This window comes from Melospiza georgiana, chromosome 1 (assembly GCF_028018845.1).
Source record: "Melospiza georgiana isolate bMelGeo1 chromosome 1, bMelGeo1.pri, whole genome shotgun sequence".
Taxonomy (NCBI): Eukaryota; Metazoa; Chordata; class Aves; order Passeriformes; family Passerellidae; genus Melospiza; species Melospiza georgiana.
In genome coordinates, this window is record NC_080430.1 from 111,927,272 (window position 1) to 111,943,778 (window position 16,507).

At 38.4% G+C, this 16,507-nt stretch overlaps 1 protein-coding gene across 2 annotated transcripts in view; it reads left to right on the forward strand.

The window, feature by feature from the left end:
* ASXL3 (ASXL transcriptional regulator 3) overlaps positions 1 to 16,507 on the forward strand; it is a 122,377-nt gene that overhangs the window by 14,193 nt on the left and 91,677 nt on the right. Inside the window, exons 2-3 of one of the 2 annotated variants that reach the window (XM_058018268.1) lie at positions 9,715 to 9,778; positions 11,592 to 11,674. In XM_058018268.1, the coding sequence (XP_057874251.1) occupies positions 11,619 to 11,674 (56 nt within the window). In that variant the 5' untranslated portion in view covers positions 9,715 to 9,778; positions 11,592 to 11,618. The remainder of the gene's footprint in view (positions 1 to 9,714; positions 9,779 to 11,591; positions 11,675 to 16,507) is intronic. The other variant, XM_058018261.1, reaches the window with a different exon arrangement.

Sequence of the window (16,507 nt, forward strand, 5' to 3'; positions counted from 1 at the left end):
CCAAGTTGGGTGGGAGTGTTGATCTGCTGGAGGGCAGGGAGGCTCTGCGTGGGGATCTGGACAGGCTGGATCAATGGGCTGAGGCCAGTGGTGTGAGGTTCCACAAGGCCAAATGCCAGGTCCTGTGCCTGGGTCGCAGCAACCCCAGGCAGTGCCACAGGCTGGGGGAAGAGCGCCTGGAAAGTGACCCAATGGAAAAAGAAGGAGTGGTGGTTGACAGTGGCTAAACATGAGCCATTGTGTGCCCAGGTGGCCAAAAACGCCAGTGGCACCCTGGCCTGTATCAGAAATCATGTGGCCAGCAGGATCAGGGCAGTGATTGTCCCCCTGTACTCAGCACTGATGAGGCCTCACCTTGAATCCTGTGTTCAGTTCTTGGCCACTGAATCCAGGAAGAACATGGAGGTGATGGAGTGAGATTAGAGAAGGGCAGTGGAGCTGGGAAGGGTCTGGAGCACAAGTGTGATGAGGAGTTGGGGTTGTTTATCCTGGAGAAAAGGAGGCTCAGGGGGGACATTATCATTCTATACAGTCACCTGTTTCCCAGGAAACCAGCAGCAGGACAAGAGGAAATCGCCTCGTGCTGCATCAGGGGAGGTTCAGGTTGGACAATGGGAAGAAATTTTTCACTGAAACATATTTAAGCATTGGAATGGACTGCCCAGGAAAATGGTGGAGTCACTATCCCTGAAGTGTTCAGAAATTTCCTGGACATGGCACTCAGTGCTGTAGTCTACTTGACGAGGTGGTGTTTGGTGAAAAGTTGTACTTGAGGTTCTTGGAGGTCTTTTCCAACCTTGGTGATTCTGTGATTCTGATTGTTTCAAAGGTAGAGTGTGAGGTCAGTAATTACACCAGAAACCCAAACTGAGGCACTGTATTTTTTTCCTACAGATAAAATGGATTATTCTTCCATAGATGTAAAATGTATTACTGTCAACTTCTAAAACTTTAAATACAAAATTATGTGCCCAAACCCCATAGACGTTGAATTTATTTGCCAGTAGCATTTCCTAGAACTGACAATTTTTAATCTTGCGTTTGCTGAGGCGATATGACTTTGAGAATACTCAGATCTTCTTGTGTATCTGTGTTGTTTCTCATAGAAAAAGCAAAGAACCCATGACAGAATATACTGTGTAACAGCCATGTTTTACCCTCTGTTTCTTTGCTTTTCTTGGGTTACAATTACCACCCTGTAAGGTAACAGCCCCTCTGTTCAGTGTGTAGTGAGGGGTGTTGGGATAAAAAATGTCCAATGATATTAGGGACCTCTAAAAATAGAAGTTTGTCTTGAACTGGAAGCCCAGCTTTATGAGACATCTCTGCATTTATATTCCCTAGAAACATCCTCTATGATTCCCCTCTGTTGGCCAACGACTTTGCTGTGATTCTGGTGTTTGAAGATGGTAGTTGTTTGATGTGTGTGGGTGATGGCCATTTCACACTGTAACCTGGTCAGTCCAGTCCTGCTTGACTTGGAGGGGTCAGCCAGTCTTGCAGCTTGAAATAATTCCTTTAGGCAGAGTCAGGAGTTTGGAACCTTCGCAACAATTGCAGATTATACTGAACAGTTAAAGGTTGTAATACCCCCATGGGGGAAGATGTGTTCTGTATTTTGTTTCGAGATCTGATTGCAAACTTTTGGTTTAACAATCAGCATTTTGCCTCTTCATGAACTCTTTGAATTCACTGTTCACTTTTCTCCTTTATAGACTGGAGGTCCTATTGAATTTGTTCACCTGTGCCAAGTGATTGCTCCTATTGGTTTTAATCTCTAAGGAAAATCAGCATCCAGCTGGTAGACAGTTGTACTGATGAGGACCCATTGATTTTTCTCTCCTACGCACTTACCATCAATAAGAAATGTCCTTAGCTTTCACAATACTTTTTCCCTGCCATAATGTTGCCCTGTTACCTGACTGTCAGGACTGGTCTCAGTTGCTGTTCACGTTGAATGTGGATGTGATTAACAGCCTGATAAAAATGTTTAAGTCAATATTTGAGAAGCCTAGATAAAGATAACACTTTATCATGAGAGCTTTTTAATAATGTGTTCTGTTTGATGTACACCAATGGTAAGGAATTGCTGTTTTGAACAAAAAACCCTTTTGTATCAAGGGATTTTTTGATTAAGCAGTGTTCAGAAAAGGAGATTTAAGAAAATGCAGAATGTTCATGTTCTGGTTTGGGGGAAAAATAATTCTTCCCTTTTTAACAGAACTTTTGCTTATCATGTTGGTGGTTTTTTGGTTTGGTTGTTTTTTTTTTTCACTACAGTATTATTTGAAGTATTTTCTTCCATAAGAAGAAGCAAGCATCATGTAAACAAAACATTCTGTATGCATTTCTCCAAAGTGATAAGCTTTAAAAAAATTATTCCCTTCAGTTTAGGATGGCCAGATTCTTTTACAAGGTCCCTGGGAAGAGGTGAGCACATATGCAGAGCCATTATATACTCTCACTAATATGCCTGTGTTGTGAAAAATGTTTCTTGGTAATAGTGTTAAATAGTGAATTTTTTAAACCTTTAAACAGATGCTACCAAAAATCAATATAAACCAGCAATATGGACTTCAATTTTACAATAAATGATGTGTTTAAGAGGACAAGTGTGGGTGGACTTAGGTGATGAGTTGGGGGAAGGGACCATGTGGAAACACTGCTGAGAAGGACTGAACAAATAAGTGACACAAAGTGGATATGAGTTACTGAGCTGCAAAATATTCTCCTATTTTTGAAAATCTTAGATGACTAATTGTCAACCATGCCATATGTAAGTAATGTAGGCTTCCAAACTTGTGGCAATTAAAACTGCTAAGCATCCCACTCCAGGCCTGTGTTATATTCTGTGTACAAGTCAGTACTGAAGACTAATCTTTTATGACATTAATCGTCTCATGAGGAGAGACGGAATAAATCACAGTAGCCCTTCCTCTCTTCACTCACGAAGATAAATGCCATAACACGATGGCTGATCTTCGTTATGACACTAACCATTATATATTTAACAGAGATAGCAAAATCTCACTGACAGCTAACAAAAGAATTCTCTCTTTATACGTTCTTTGAGAAGGCTGTATTTCTTTAGTTCAAAAACATGACTTATCGTATCTATTCTCAGAGCAATTTAAGCAGTAGATCTGGATTGTGCCAGTGAACTGTAGTCTGTACATAATGATGTCATGATTTAGACTAATGAAACCTGATGGGAAGTAATTGTGCAGGCTTTGTAAGGAAAAAAAAGGTGCATAACATGCAAGGACTCTTAACTCTGCTCTTTTCTATTGTCTGTTTGGACAAGAAGCAATACTCTCTTGTTTAAAATGAACAACACTTCTCCCTCACCCCCAAAATCAAGCCATTGGTTTTGGATCAAAATTTTTCATTTTGTAGAAATTTTGGTTTTGCATTTTCCCTCAGTACTTAAACAGGTGTACTCAGGGAACTTAAAGAACTGTAAGTAGATTTCTATTGTGTCTGTGATTGCAAGGGACTTCTATTTTTTTCAGCTTTATCACTTACTGCACATCTCTCAGAAATTTAATTCTGTGTTTTCCATGCATTGTAGTCTTTCTTTCTGGGATACAAATACTAAAAAGTTATGTTCTGCATGTTCATTTGCTTATTATTTTGAAGGGTGTATCATCCTGTGAGTGAGGAACAGTCCAGACAAATGAGTTGTGAAATTTATAGACTTCCCTTCTGAGGTTAGGAGGACTGGTGTGACTTATCCTGGTTGTTCACCAAAACAGCAAAATATGCTGTAAATTTCCTGAGCTAGTTTCTTGCCATCTATCCCACACAATTAAAATGAAAGTATAATTTTTATGGTTTTGTGTTTGCTGTCATTAGACATTCTATAAACATAAATATATTCATGGTGCATCAATGGAATCAATGTCAGTTGCGGCATTAAACTTCTCCTTTTAATGAGCAATTTTACAAGGTTGAAATACTTAAAATTGTCAAAACTAATATGTAAGAATATTTATGTAGAATTCATAGTTTAAAATATTCTGTGTTCTATTTTCTCTTCTGTTTTCTCCTGTTTTCTTTTTCGCCTTCTAGAGAACTTAGATCTGTGTCTTTAGGACACTGTCTAACAAGATAAGCTCTGATAGTAAACCAATGGCAAGAAAATCAGCACAACTGTCACTTCCTGTTAAATTTGGTACATTTATGGAGTAGCCAGTAGGAATTTTATTTCTCACATTAAAAGTAACCCTTACAGATTATGCTTGCCTGAGGAAAATAAAGCAATAAAAGCTTTTGAAACAAAGATATATTCGTTCTCTCTGTTGATTTTTCTGTAAAGTTTTGCTCTTTGTAATTATTTTTTATCCTGCTATGCTGAAACATAACTTATACAGCAAACCTTTCAGTGCCTCAGAAAAATAAAAATCTGTATCATCTTGCAATAGAGAAAACAGCATATATGGAAACAAATATGTTTAAGGTTTGGTGTTTCTTAGTTTTAAAGGGTTTTTTTGTTCCTTTAGTAGTGATGAATGTATACACACTGATAGGAGTTCTTTCTTATCTGTAGTGTAAAGGAAGCTGACAGGGCCTCCCTTCAGCTATCCATTTTTTTGTGCCAAGTAGACGCCAAAGGAGGATTTTTATCCCTGCCACAATTAGAGGTATTTCAGGAAAATGGCCTATGTGATCACTGAATGAGTACAGATTTCGGTAACACTTTCGGATGGCAGAGCTTTTTTTTGCTCCTTGTCTCTTCTCTGAAATAATGATTTATAGTTTTAAAAGTTTTCACTCAAGTTTTCCAGCTTGGTCAGTGCTGGTGAAACTTCTGCTGTAAACTAAGTAGGCAAGAGAATGTGGTCCGCAAGCCGGAGGAGGTGTTCATCACAATTTGTCCTGTCAGCATGTGAGAGCTGCAGTTGCTGCCAGCAAGGTGCCAGTGCTGAGTACCTATGCAGCTCTCGTGTGCCTGTGTGCAGGTTTGGGGGAACCCATGGCATGAGCTGCATCTCTATGAATACACTCGTGTTTGAGGGGGTAGAGGGCGTAGGAATGTCCTGTAGGCTTGTACTGTGGTAAGGATTAGGGAAGAAAGGTATTTGGGTAGGGATGTGGGCAGGTGGGAGATACACAAGTTAGGGTTATTGCAACATCTCAGAAGATGAGAGCATCAATTTGAGAGTAGGGAAAGGCTGGGCACAGTGAGAGGCAATGGAGTATTGGAAGAGGAAGCAAGGAGAGGAATGGCTTGCATGGCTAAGCAGAACTGGCATTGAACATGGCACTGTCAGAACTGAGCAGTCATTCAGGGAATCTGGATGCTCCATTGCTTGAACTGAAATCATTGTTAGTAATCCTGCTGCTACCAGTGGAACCCATACTGGGATTGCAAGTTTGACACCATGCTCACTGGGGTATCTTTGATCCTGATCTTAGAAATCTGATAGGATTCTGTATGCTCCCTAGGTTCATCCTGCTTGTCACAGAGGTGTTTATGGATCTGTCCTGACAGAGCCTGTAAGTGAAAGTTCCTGGTTGCTTGGACAGGCTGATTGTGTTGGTAAAGAGAGAAATATAAAGATTTCCATTTTTTTAAGTATGTTAGACCAGCTCAATAAGTTATTATAATAAGTCAATTGTTCAGAGTTAAACACTTTACCCTACATTTTCTGTAGTGATGTATGAGATCAGCTAGCCATAGCAGGATGGCACTGCCGTTAGAGCTTGTGCCTTTTAAAGGAATAGCCCAACTGTATGTTAATTTTAACTGAATTGTAATACAATTTCTTTTGAATTCAAAATGTCAAGAGTACAGTTTATCTGGAATTTCTAAAGCTGCCTTTATATCCATTTGAAATATGACATTGTAAATAAATTTTGGAAAGAACAATAAAAGTTTCAGACATCTTGGAACAAGCCTCAAATGTTCCGGTTAAAGCAATGGCATGAACAAAGACATTATTCAACTTCTTTCTTGCTCTTTTCTTTCATTCAGTATTTTAGCAGATGATGATAATATCTTATGAATCTGGCAGGTTAGCAAAGCTAGATGGTTTCAGACCTACTTGCATAGTCTGTAGTAGAAATTCTCTTGCAGGAAACACCTGCCCAGTTGTTCCTTATAGTTCACACTAAAGGAGCAGCAAAATGCTTTTCACCAAAATAGAGCTGGGGAAAATTACTTTATGAGTGTGCTTTAAACTTTTTGAGTTCTGTTGGTCAGTAGCATTACCCCTGAACCTAAAAAAAGTGTGGACTAGAAAGTATGGACAAAACTGATGTTAAAAGTTATTATGCTTTGGTATTTTTTTATGTTATGGTATTTTTTGGTATTTTGTGTTTTCGTATTTTATTTTTTGTTATGTTATGTTTTGGTATTTTTTCATGTAATGGTATTTTTTTATGTATTCCTTTGTTATTGATGGGACATCTTTATTCCTTTTCTTGCTTGATGTTTCTTTTCTTGTTTATCTGTAGTGTCAAGTGGATTATAAAGACAAATTCATAGCGTGGAGCATACTGAGAGTGATGTCTTATGAAATGCACCTTCTTCTGCTTCGATCTTATAATTTCCTTATTCTAATTTCAACTGCTCAAAGACAAAAGTCCTACCAGGAGAATTATTATTCCTGTTTCAAGTTCTTTTAATATTTTAGTACCTGGAAACCACTCTTTACCTTTTTTTTGATCACTATCAGCAAGAGTTCTGTGAATACCTGTTTGAGAACTTGTGTTATAATAGGTCATAGTGCACCTACCCTTATAAACATCCCTCTTTTTCATGCATGTGTTCCATCCTTGCTGTTTTCACCTCTTACCCATCTGTACACTTCCTTTCTTTGCCCCCTCTGTATCCTCCCCTACTCTCCAAACCATTTACCCATCTTTCTTCACACAAAGGGCTTTGAACTTTTACCAAGCTGCTGATAATTCCCCAATGACTGAAGCTGTTAATCAAAAATGAACACAAAAGATTTTAGTGGGGCATTTCCCACAATAGAAGTCAGTCCTCCTGTTAACCTCACATAAGCAGCTGTAGAAGACAATGCTGGATTTTTTCCAGGATGCTGTTATTTCTTGTACCCTGCTTGATACTCCATCTTTCAATTCATTAATTTAGTAATGTGTGGCTAGAAAATAATTTATATTTTCTGCTTAGGAGAAAGAAAGTTTTTGGGGTGTTTTGTTTGGTGATTTTGTTTACTTGTTTGGTTGGTTGGTTTTTTTTTGTTCTTTTATTCACCCTGCTGTCTTTGGGCAGTAAAGATTGTCCATTGTGTAGTTCAGCCTGACTTGTCTTTTAGCTGATGAGTAAGAGCACTGGGAATAACTGTACTGTTCCTTTTCCTCCTCCTTCCTAGTTTTTAAAAATAATGTTCTAAGGAGAATTGCTTCAGTTTCTGACTAGTGGCTCAGCCTATTACGATAAAATGATCCTGCTTTTTGTCAGCTACCTGACCTTCAGATGCCTGCCAGCAGAATCCAGAAGTGGAAGAAGCTCTGGCTGGTTTCAGACTATTTAGTCACACAATCAGCTGTGTCAAGCCCACTAGGCTGATCTGCCTGCTGCTTTTGGACCACAATGCAGTATCAAAACACACTTGGTTCTTGTTTAGAAGAATTATTTTCTGTCAGTGTGATAACTGATAGCTGCAGGCAAAGCTTCCCGCTTTCTGCAGGAATGTTTATGGGTGGCAAAAGGGCCAACTCTCTGGTTTGACTTTCTTCACTTTGTCCCTCTGCTGTGTTCTCTTCAGTATCTAAAATGCAAATGGTTGAGCAAATCTGATTCAGCTAGTCACAAGCATCTGTACATAAAAATTAAACTAATAATGCCGTCAGTTACAGAGAAGTTCTCTTCTGATTTTGTACGCAAGCTGAACATTCAGGATTTCTCCCTTATGCAGAGCTGCAAGTCTTGGCTCTGCAATGGAGTCTTCCTGCTTACAGTTCACTGGAATGTGTTTTTCCCTGGTGTGGCAACTGATTTTTTTCAGGTAGTTGTCAACACACAGACGATGATAGATGCCATGGTGAGAAAAGGAATTTGTATTTCTTCTTGTTCCAAATAAGTGACATGACTTTTCCAATGAATCTGGGAATACATGTGTTTGTGGCATCTGTGTGATTATTTAATATCTTGGAAGTTTTGAGTTGATTCCTGTAGGTGACACAAATACTACAATTTGTCAGGCTGCTACCCTTTGTTGGGGGATTTGATTTCCAATATGCTTGGTATGATCTGACCCTACTGCTCCTTGAGCTGTTAACCAGGGTTTGAATGAACACTGAAAATGTGTTTTGTGCAGTGACTACTTCTGTTCTCTTTCCGACTGTCCTGATGGGTATCACATTATTTGTCCCAGTTATTTACCGTCTGTCCCCTTTTAAGGCTATGGTTGAATGGCAGGAATAAATAGAGCATATCTGATCCCCTGTGATAGTTGTTGCCGTCAGTGTAAACCATTCTTCTGCCATTGTTCCTCTATACAAAATGCATTGAAACAGTCATGTTCTTCACGACAGTACTTTGGCATGCTTTAATTTCAGCATTATTAGTCACTGCCCATATATGATACGAGTGTTGGTGGATGCAGTGGGAGGAAGAAGAAAGATATTTAAAACAAATTACGGCTTCCTCCGCTGGTGTGCAGTGCTATGTCTGACCAAGAAGCCTATGAGTTAACTATTCCTTCTGTGTTTTAGTATGTTGTTTGCCTTAAGGCACAGTTAGTTATTCAGTTTGAATTTCTAATATTATTTTTAAAAGTCTTAGAAATGCAAAAGGAATTGAAGGCTTTTGGCAGTGTAAGTGGTGAGATACAGAGGCAAGAGATACTAGCGTAATTAACAGTTCAAGGTATTCATTAACTCACAGAATCTTAAATAATATTCTCATGCTGTTTTCCATAACTGAGAGAAGAAAATTATATTATAATGTAAAGGTTTTTACAAGCAATTATTTTTATTTTCTTATTGCAATAAATGATTAGGCTAAATCTGGGGGGAGGGGAGGAGCAAGGATGAGGATGTGCAGCATGGTGGGAGGGTCAGGAAAAACCCATCCTTACTAAGGTTCTCTGTTACTTAATCTTTGTTATGATAAAGAAAACTAATTATGTATACAATAACAGGATTTTCAGCTTAAGCAGTGTTTAAATCGGAGAATTTATGCTTTTCAGTTAGGGTATGGACAGTTCTTTAAACAGGGTTTAAAGGGTTAGATGAACAGAACTAAATTTGTGGAGTATATGAACTGCAGCCCACACTGCATGTCCAGTGTAAAGCAAATCCACACAATGGGCAATTATTGACTCCAGCACTTTCAGCCTGCCTAACAGTCTGCATTTCAATTTGTCATTATACCCTGAATGTGTTCACTTCATACTGTGGTATTTGAAATCTGCCCTGTGGGTTTCATTAAACTTTCTGTAGTGGTGTTACGCATCCTACTTGTTGGTTTCATTGTTCCTTGGTGAAGATTATGTTCCGTATCCGTATGTCTGGCTATTGTTTCCACAACCAGTTCAGTGCAGCTTCCTCAGCACAAACTGCTCTCCCTTCTCCCACTGTCCAGGATAGGGTGACTTCTGATGTTTGCTTAGCTTTATTGTTTCTTTCCCATTATCGTCGAACTCTCATGGTAATACTTGGCACTTTTACTGACGTTATAGAGCAGGATGTGATGTCGTAGAGAAGGGGACAGGGCTACCCAAATTTTCTCAATTGCAGGGAGGAGCTGCCCAGGTGTGCTGAGGGGCCTGTACTCAGGAAGAGAAACAGGGAATCCTCCACAGTGAGTAACCCCGCTTTCAAGTGCACACAGTTTCCTTCATAGCCGTGTCCAGTACAGTGTAGTATCCTCTCCTGTCCTTTCCAGTTTGCCCTTTGGAATGTTCCCAGTTTGGTTCTCTTTTCTCTTTATTTTGGTGGATTCTCATTTTACCTTGTACTTTGTCATCTTTCTGAAGGTTAAAGTTTCCATTTTTGTCTCTTCACACCATTAATCTTTTCTCATCCTAGTCTTAATCTTTATACGCATTGTCATTTTTCCAATGTGTCATTGTTGTTCTGTCACTCATACATCATATCATTTCTCTTCCCTTGTGTGCAATGGCCCTTTTCCCAGCTCTGTGCAGTTTCTTCAGTCCTTGCGCATTGCTGTACATTTACTCTTTCCAACCTTCTCCTCTTCTTTCTCCTTTCAAATCACCTTTTGTTTTTCCTTTCCTAATGGGTCCCTTTTGAATCTTGCCTACTGATGTACACGAGATAAGCTCAGTTCAGCTCCCTGACCTTTCTAGTGCAACTTTCATCTATACTTTTCCTTTGTGGAACTGAAAGATAAAGGATAAAAAGCTCATCTGTAACAAAGAATTGGAGGATTTGGTAAACTGGCTGTGGAAGAGAACCGGCAGGAAATCGAACTAAAATGGCAGAAAAGGGCTGAGCTGGTCAAGCTGTAATGAGTAGGCAGTCTTTGGCTTTAGGTGAGCTGCTGAATTACAGCCCTGGCCAGCACCCTTCACAGTTTGACTTGTGTGATATGATGTGGTGGTGTCTCTAGTTCCTAGTGTGCCCTTTGGAATGTTATCCACACAGTAGTAGCTGCTTTCACAATTGCCATTATTTGGTAGTAACTACTACAGAGAAGCTCAGGATGATTTGAATTAGACCAAACTGATTTCATAGTTACAGAGGGTAGAAATGCAAGTTCTGACTGAGATATATTGGCAAGATGCTCTGGGAAACTTGATTGCTGTGGCCTGTGCCACACCTTTTACTGCTGATTGAAGGGTTTTGTTTTCCAGGGCTATCAGTATGGCATTTTACAGGAGCAAAAGAGTGGCTGTTTGTTCAACAGCATAAAACTGATGGGGACAAAAAGGAAGTGGAAAATCAGAAAAATTCTTACAAGATGGTTCTATCTGTAAAGAGGACTGAGTTACTTTGGGCTCAATTGGAAAAGGCAAAGGATTGGAAAACTGAACTGAACTGGAAAAATATACTGCACTCTGTCATGTAGCATCTTGTGTGCTGTGACTGTTCTGACTACTTCATTTTTCATTGTTTTTAAAATTAAAAGGCATTTTAAAATTGAAACCCCACTGTGTCAGTTCTTACAGTAGCTTCTGGTCTACAAATGGAAGGTTTTAGCCAATTTTTTTTTTCTGAGGTCGTGGCAAAGCTAAGTGTAGAATAGTCAAATGACCTCAAAGAATTCTAAAGTAATAAAAATCAAAGAAAGTGCTAGTGGGTATTTTTTTCCCCTTTTGACTCTTGTGTTTTATGTATTTCCCCTCATGCCTGAAAGAAAATCTGTTGCTGTGTCATAAAATCAGTTGTGTATTCCAACTCATTTATTTGTAACCTGGTAAGAGTTTTCCCAGGCAGAGGTAACAGATGATGCACAAAAGCAGCAAGTAAATCTTTTTCTTGCTGAAGTTTCCTGGGTTGTATCTGTCCTTCCAACAGACAGAGGACTCCTGTCTCAACACTGTCATTCCCTGCCTTTTACAAATGACTGCATTAAAACTGCATGATCACATAACCTTTCTGATTCACAGGACTGCTGTGTCTTGTCACTTACATTTGTTATTTCTTTCTAGGCGTTGGAAAAGTATCCCAGCTCACCAATGACTGCAAAACAAATACTGGAAGTCATTCAGAAAGAAGGGTTAAAAGAAACAAGGTCAGTGTTTATATGTTCTGAATTTCTGCTATCTCTGTGAAAATGATCTAAGAATGGTGTATAATCTTTACACAAATTCAAGTGCTGGCTTAATTAATTTCTGGTGTCAAAGTGGGAAATACAGTTGATGGGTATTGATTGTTAGTTCAGGGCTTTTGAAAGGGTTAGTGTCTGTCTTAACTTGGTATGTTACCAAAGGAGTCTGGGCCAGCTCCAGTCCAATGGCCTGTCTTTAGAAAGATAGTGCCATTTCCTCAGACAGCCCAGTGCTGCATCTCCTTTTTGCTTAAGGACTGAAGCTCATCAGCTGGGTTACCTCTGCCACTGTGTGCATGGAGAAAGGGCAAGAGGAAACTTGGTGCACTTTACACTTGTGTTTATGGTGTGTCACTTAAATCACTGTTAGGACCTGCTGGTGTTAGGACCTTGCCTGTGGTAGCAGAGATTGTGCTGATAAAGGTCTGGGAATGGAAGGAGAGGGGGGTTTGGATGCTGGGAACCAGTCTGTGTCTGCAGAGAGTGGATATAGTAATAGTGATACAGCAACTCAACTTGCTTGATAACAGCATACTTTGGATGTAGATTCAAGTGATAATAATTACCCTTTTAGAGGATAGATCTGTTTTCCAGAGAGTGTGGAAATCAATGAGTTGTCTTCCATTGCTGCCTGGTTCAGATGTACATGCAGCTTTTTATTCTCAAAGGTGACTGTCTGCTTGCTAGGTTCTCTAGTGACCTTCAAGTGAAAACTTGGGCAGAAAGTGAAAATAAGGAAAAACTGGTTGGCTGGTGGGGGTGTCCTACAAGATGCAATTGCCTCTTCTTCAAATATTATAGTAAACGTTTCCAGTTCAATAAATTAATACTTGTTGCTGTCTCAAATCACAAGGAGATATGTGCTTCTATTTTAATTATACTCTTCCAGTGTGGAACCTAAGGTTCAGAACAACAGAACTTAAAGTCCATGTAAAGGTGAACCAGAAGTAACCATGGGATATATTTTTACTGAATTCACTGTTGTTCCTAGGAAACAGAACAGAACACAATCTGTGTGATTGTTTGCACAGCATAACCGTGCACTTCATTGTTGGCAGCCTCATAACAAGCTCGTAATAGCTATATTTTGATAAAATTGCAAAAAGATGGTATGGAAAGTGAAATTGAATTTGCCACCTTTTACAGATTTAAAGTGCTTTAGTTCCTGTTGAGAAATTGCTTTGAGTATGTTTGGCAATGATTCCAGGGAAGAAAGGAGATGAAAACTTTAGAAAATGAATGTCCAAACGTGTTATACTGCAATGATTTGCATACAACAACAACAAAAATGCAAGAAAACACAGTTTTGAAAATCTGTTCTATTAAGATACTGTTGTCACAGCAGTGAATAAATTGCTTTCTTCTTATGTCTTGTGATATGAAGCAATTGCATGGGAGAGGCTCTAACACCTGCTAATATAATTTCTTTGTAATTAAAAAAATTCTTGTTTTCATGATCCCTGCATGAATAAAATTTTGAGTGGACAACCTATGGAAAGGAATGAAAGCAATGTTTTATATTTTAAACATAGAAAAAGTCTAAGCCCTTTTTAATTGCTGCAGAATGATAAGTAAGAGAAAGATTCCTTTAAATAGGTTCCAAACTAGATAATCTTTCATTTCTTTAGTTGCTGAGAAACTGAAAATTGCAGAGAAATAAGAAAGAAATTCAGATTTGTTCTGATTTTTATTCATAGTACATGCAGGTATATGTTACAGCACAATAGATTGCAGGATACTGTATGTGGTCATGAGTTCTGGGAAACTCAGAAGGATAAAATTCAATGTTCTTTATACTTGAAACATTTTAATCCCAAAGTCTTTAACCTAAGTATTCTAAATTCTGCAATTGTAAAATGAGAAAATGTTGATTCTGTATTGATTGCTAAGTATTTTAATTTTCATTTAACATCTGATTTCATGTAAAAATTGCATTTCTGCTGCATTTTAATATTGATTAGAGATAAACTTTCAGAGTTACCTCAGTAGCTAACTCATTATAGGAGCCAATAAGGAGTTTGACTTCATACGCAGATTTGTTGATTGGGCCTCGGCATGTCACTAATGTTTGGTTTTCACAGTACTTGAATTTAGAGTCTCCTGTCCACTTCGTCCCGCTCTGCAATTTCTTTCAGTACCTTCCTGCCAGTTGGTGCCTTTGCTGCTACTAAAGATGGTCTTTGCTGGTCTCTCTGCTGCAGCCAGCTAAGATGAGCAAGGGATGTAAATTTATGGTGTGCAGTCACCTGGCCATAAGCAGCAGAATGGCACTAGCATATTTTATTCTGTATTGATTTGTGTATTCTTCCAAGTCTGAACTTGAGCCAGGAATATGTTACTACTCTAATACACTTTACTTATTCCTTTATACTGATTATCATTGTCAGTAGAACCTTGGCAATTACTACATTAAGTTCTTAAGAAACTCTCCTCTCTACTCTTCCATTTATAGATGAATGAGGTTAATTGTCTTAGTCATTTTTCATATATATTGTAGCATTAATTAATCTAAAGCTTTTTGCTGTGATAGTAAATCTGAAAGACTAATGTATGATTTTCAGCCATCTCATTGTCATTATGTGTAATCTTTAAAAAGACACTGTCAGACTATTCAGCCTCTTTTTCTTTTTTGCCAGGAAGGCATCAAGTTGCACATTTATTTTTGTATTACTCATATAATTAAATACAAAAGGATTAAATTACAAATTACAAAGCAGATATATGTTAGAAAATAAACCAAAAAGCTCTACTGATATACCCTGTGAGAGGTTATGCACATACCTCGTTCTTTACATCTTGGGGAAGAAACAACTCATTTTTGTTTCTTAAATATCTTTCCTGTTATGCTTGTTGGTTGTAAAATGGTCAGTAGGCAAGCTGATCTTCTGCTACCTAGAAGGAGTAAGAACTTTTAAGACAAACCTTTCAGGGATGTAGAAAATATATGGCTTTCTTCTGTGGGAGGGAGAAGTGTTTACTTAACTTTCATGCCTGTGCTGATGGTGAACAATGTCAGGCCAACAGACTTGGACACTGAAATCTCTTTACTGGGAAAACAGACAGCAGCACACTTAAGAGCACAATGCTCTGTATTTTCTGTGCTGAAAGCATTTCCCTATCCTGCTGTAAATTTCTAGGCTCACCACCTGCTGTCTGTATACCCTAGCATGAGCTTTTGCTGATTTTGCTAGTGTGACACAGACTACTAGTCAGAGAATGATCCACTCTCTCGCCTCAGTGCTCCTTTTCCCCTTGCTGCTGCCTTGCTAGTTGTTCTCCATCTTGCATTTATTTTGTTACTTGTTCTTGTTAAGCTCTAAAATTTCCCCTACTGAATTGTGTTTAGGTTTTCTGCAGACTGTTTCTCAAATGCAGTAAAATTGCTTTAACAATGTACTCCTGTCATCCAGCATGCACGCAGCTTTTCCAAGCTTTAGTGGCATCTGCTTATTAGAACTTGTTTTCTTTGGAAGCATTATATTTCTTTTTTTGCTTATGGAAGTCCATGGGAAACCAAAACTTACTAAGTTGAGCTACATGGTACTACTGCTGTTTCTCTAGTTATAGAATCTGCTGCTATGTCACAAAGAATATTTTGATAGATTTGAAGTAACTTGTTCTTGAGGCCTATGTATTAGTCAACTTATTATTGCTTATTATGGCTAAATACTTCCAAATGATTTTTATTCCAAATTTTGTGGGAATTGAAATTGAGTTTCTGCATCCCTACTTCTTTGGACCTGTCTTTTAAAGCTAATCACTGAGTGTTTTCCATTCTTTTGGAATCACTGATATCCTCTACAAACTCTCAAAAATTTTTATTGATAATTCTAAAGGCTGATCCATTCAGCTTTAATTATCTATGGTGAATTTCAGCACATTTGACTGATGTGAGAATACTTAATTTATTTAATTGTCATCTAATCAATTTTCCCATGTTTGTTTCTGGTGTTGGTTTTAGCAGCTGTCTAATCATATACACATTTCTGATTAAGCATTAGAACTCCTGTGCTTAGAGGGTAAGTGCTCAGTGCCAGCCCCTTCTTGAAAGAGCAAGTCAGTTCCCTTTCTGCTCATATGCTTACAGAAATTTCTTTGTGCATGTTGTGTGGGTGAGTTTGAAGTTTAATTTCCTGAAGCCCTTTTTCTTCTTTTTGTGCTCTCCCTTGTTTTCCTAAAAATGAAGAATCATCCTTTCATGAATGCTCAGTGTTTTAGCTGCTTTTTCCCCATGGGTTCAAGTCAAGCTAGTACAGTCCCAGAAACTTGCCCGATGATTTTTCTGACCATTTCTTTTCTCTTGGTTTTGTCCTTTTTTGTCATTACCTGGAAATTGCCTGCAGAACTAGCAAAAGTAAGCTATCTGTTTGTTGCATTTTCTTTGGAGCACTGCATCTTTGTGAGGAGTAGGACCACTTGAAGCACACTTAAAATTATCAGGGAGATAAAAATAAGACAGAAGCTGGTATGACTTAGTTATTTGGATTAAGGAAGAGAGAATTGAATATAGGCATAGTAAATCTTCAGCTACACAAAAGAAAGGAAGAGTGAAGGGATTATCCTGAATGTCTGCTATGGGCAGAACAAGAAATAAGGTCTTTGAATTGGAATAAGAGAAGATGCCGATTAGAAAGTACAAAGTGTTTTTTTGTTGTTGTTGGTTTTTTTTAACAGGAATTATTAATTCCTCTCCTGAACCATGGAAGAGATGTGAAAGATTGGTAGGTCTCACCACAACCCAGTGTAGCAATGTGTCTGTCAGGAGTTAGGTAGATTTGGTTGATCCTGCCTTGAACT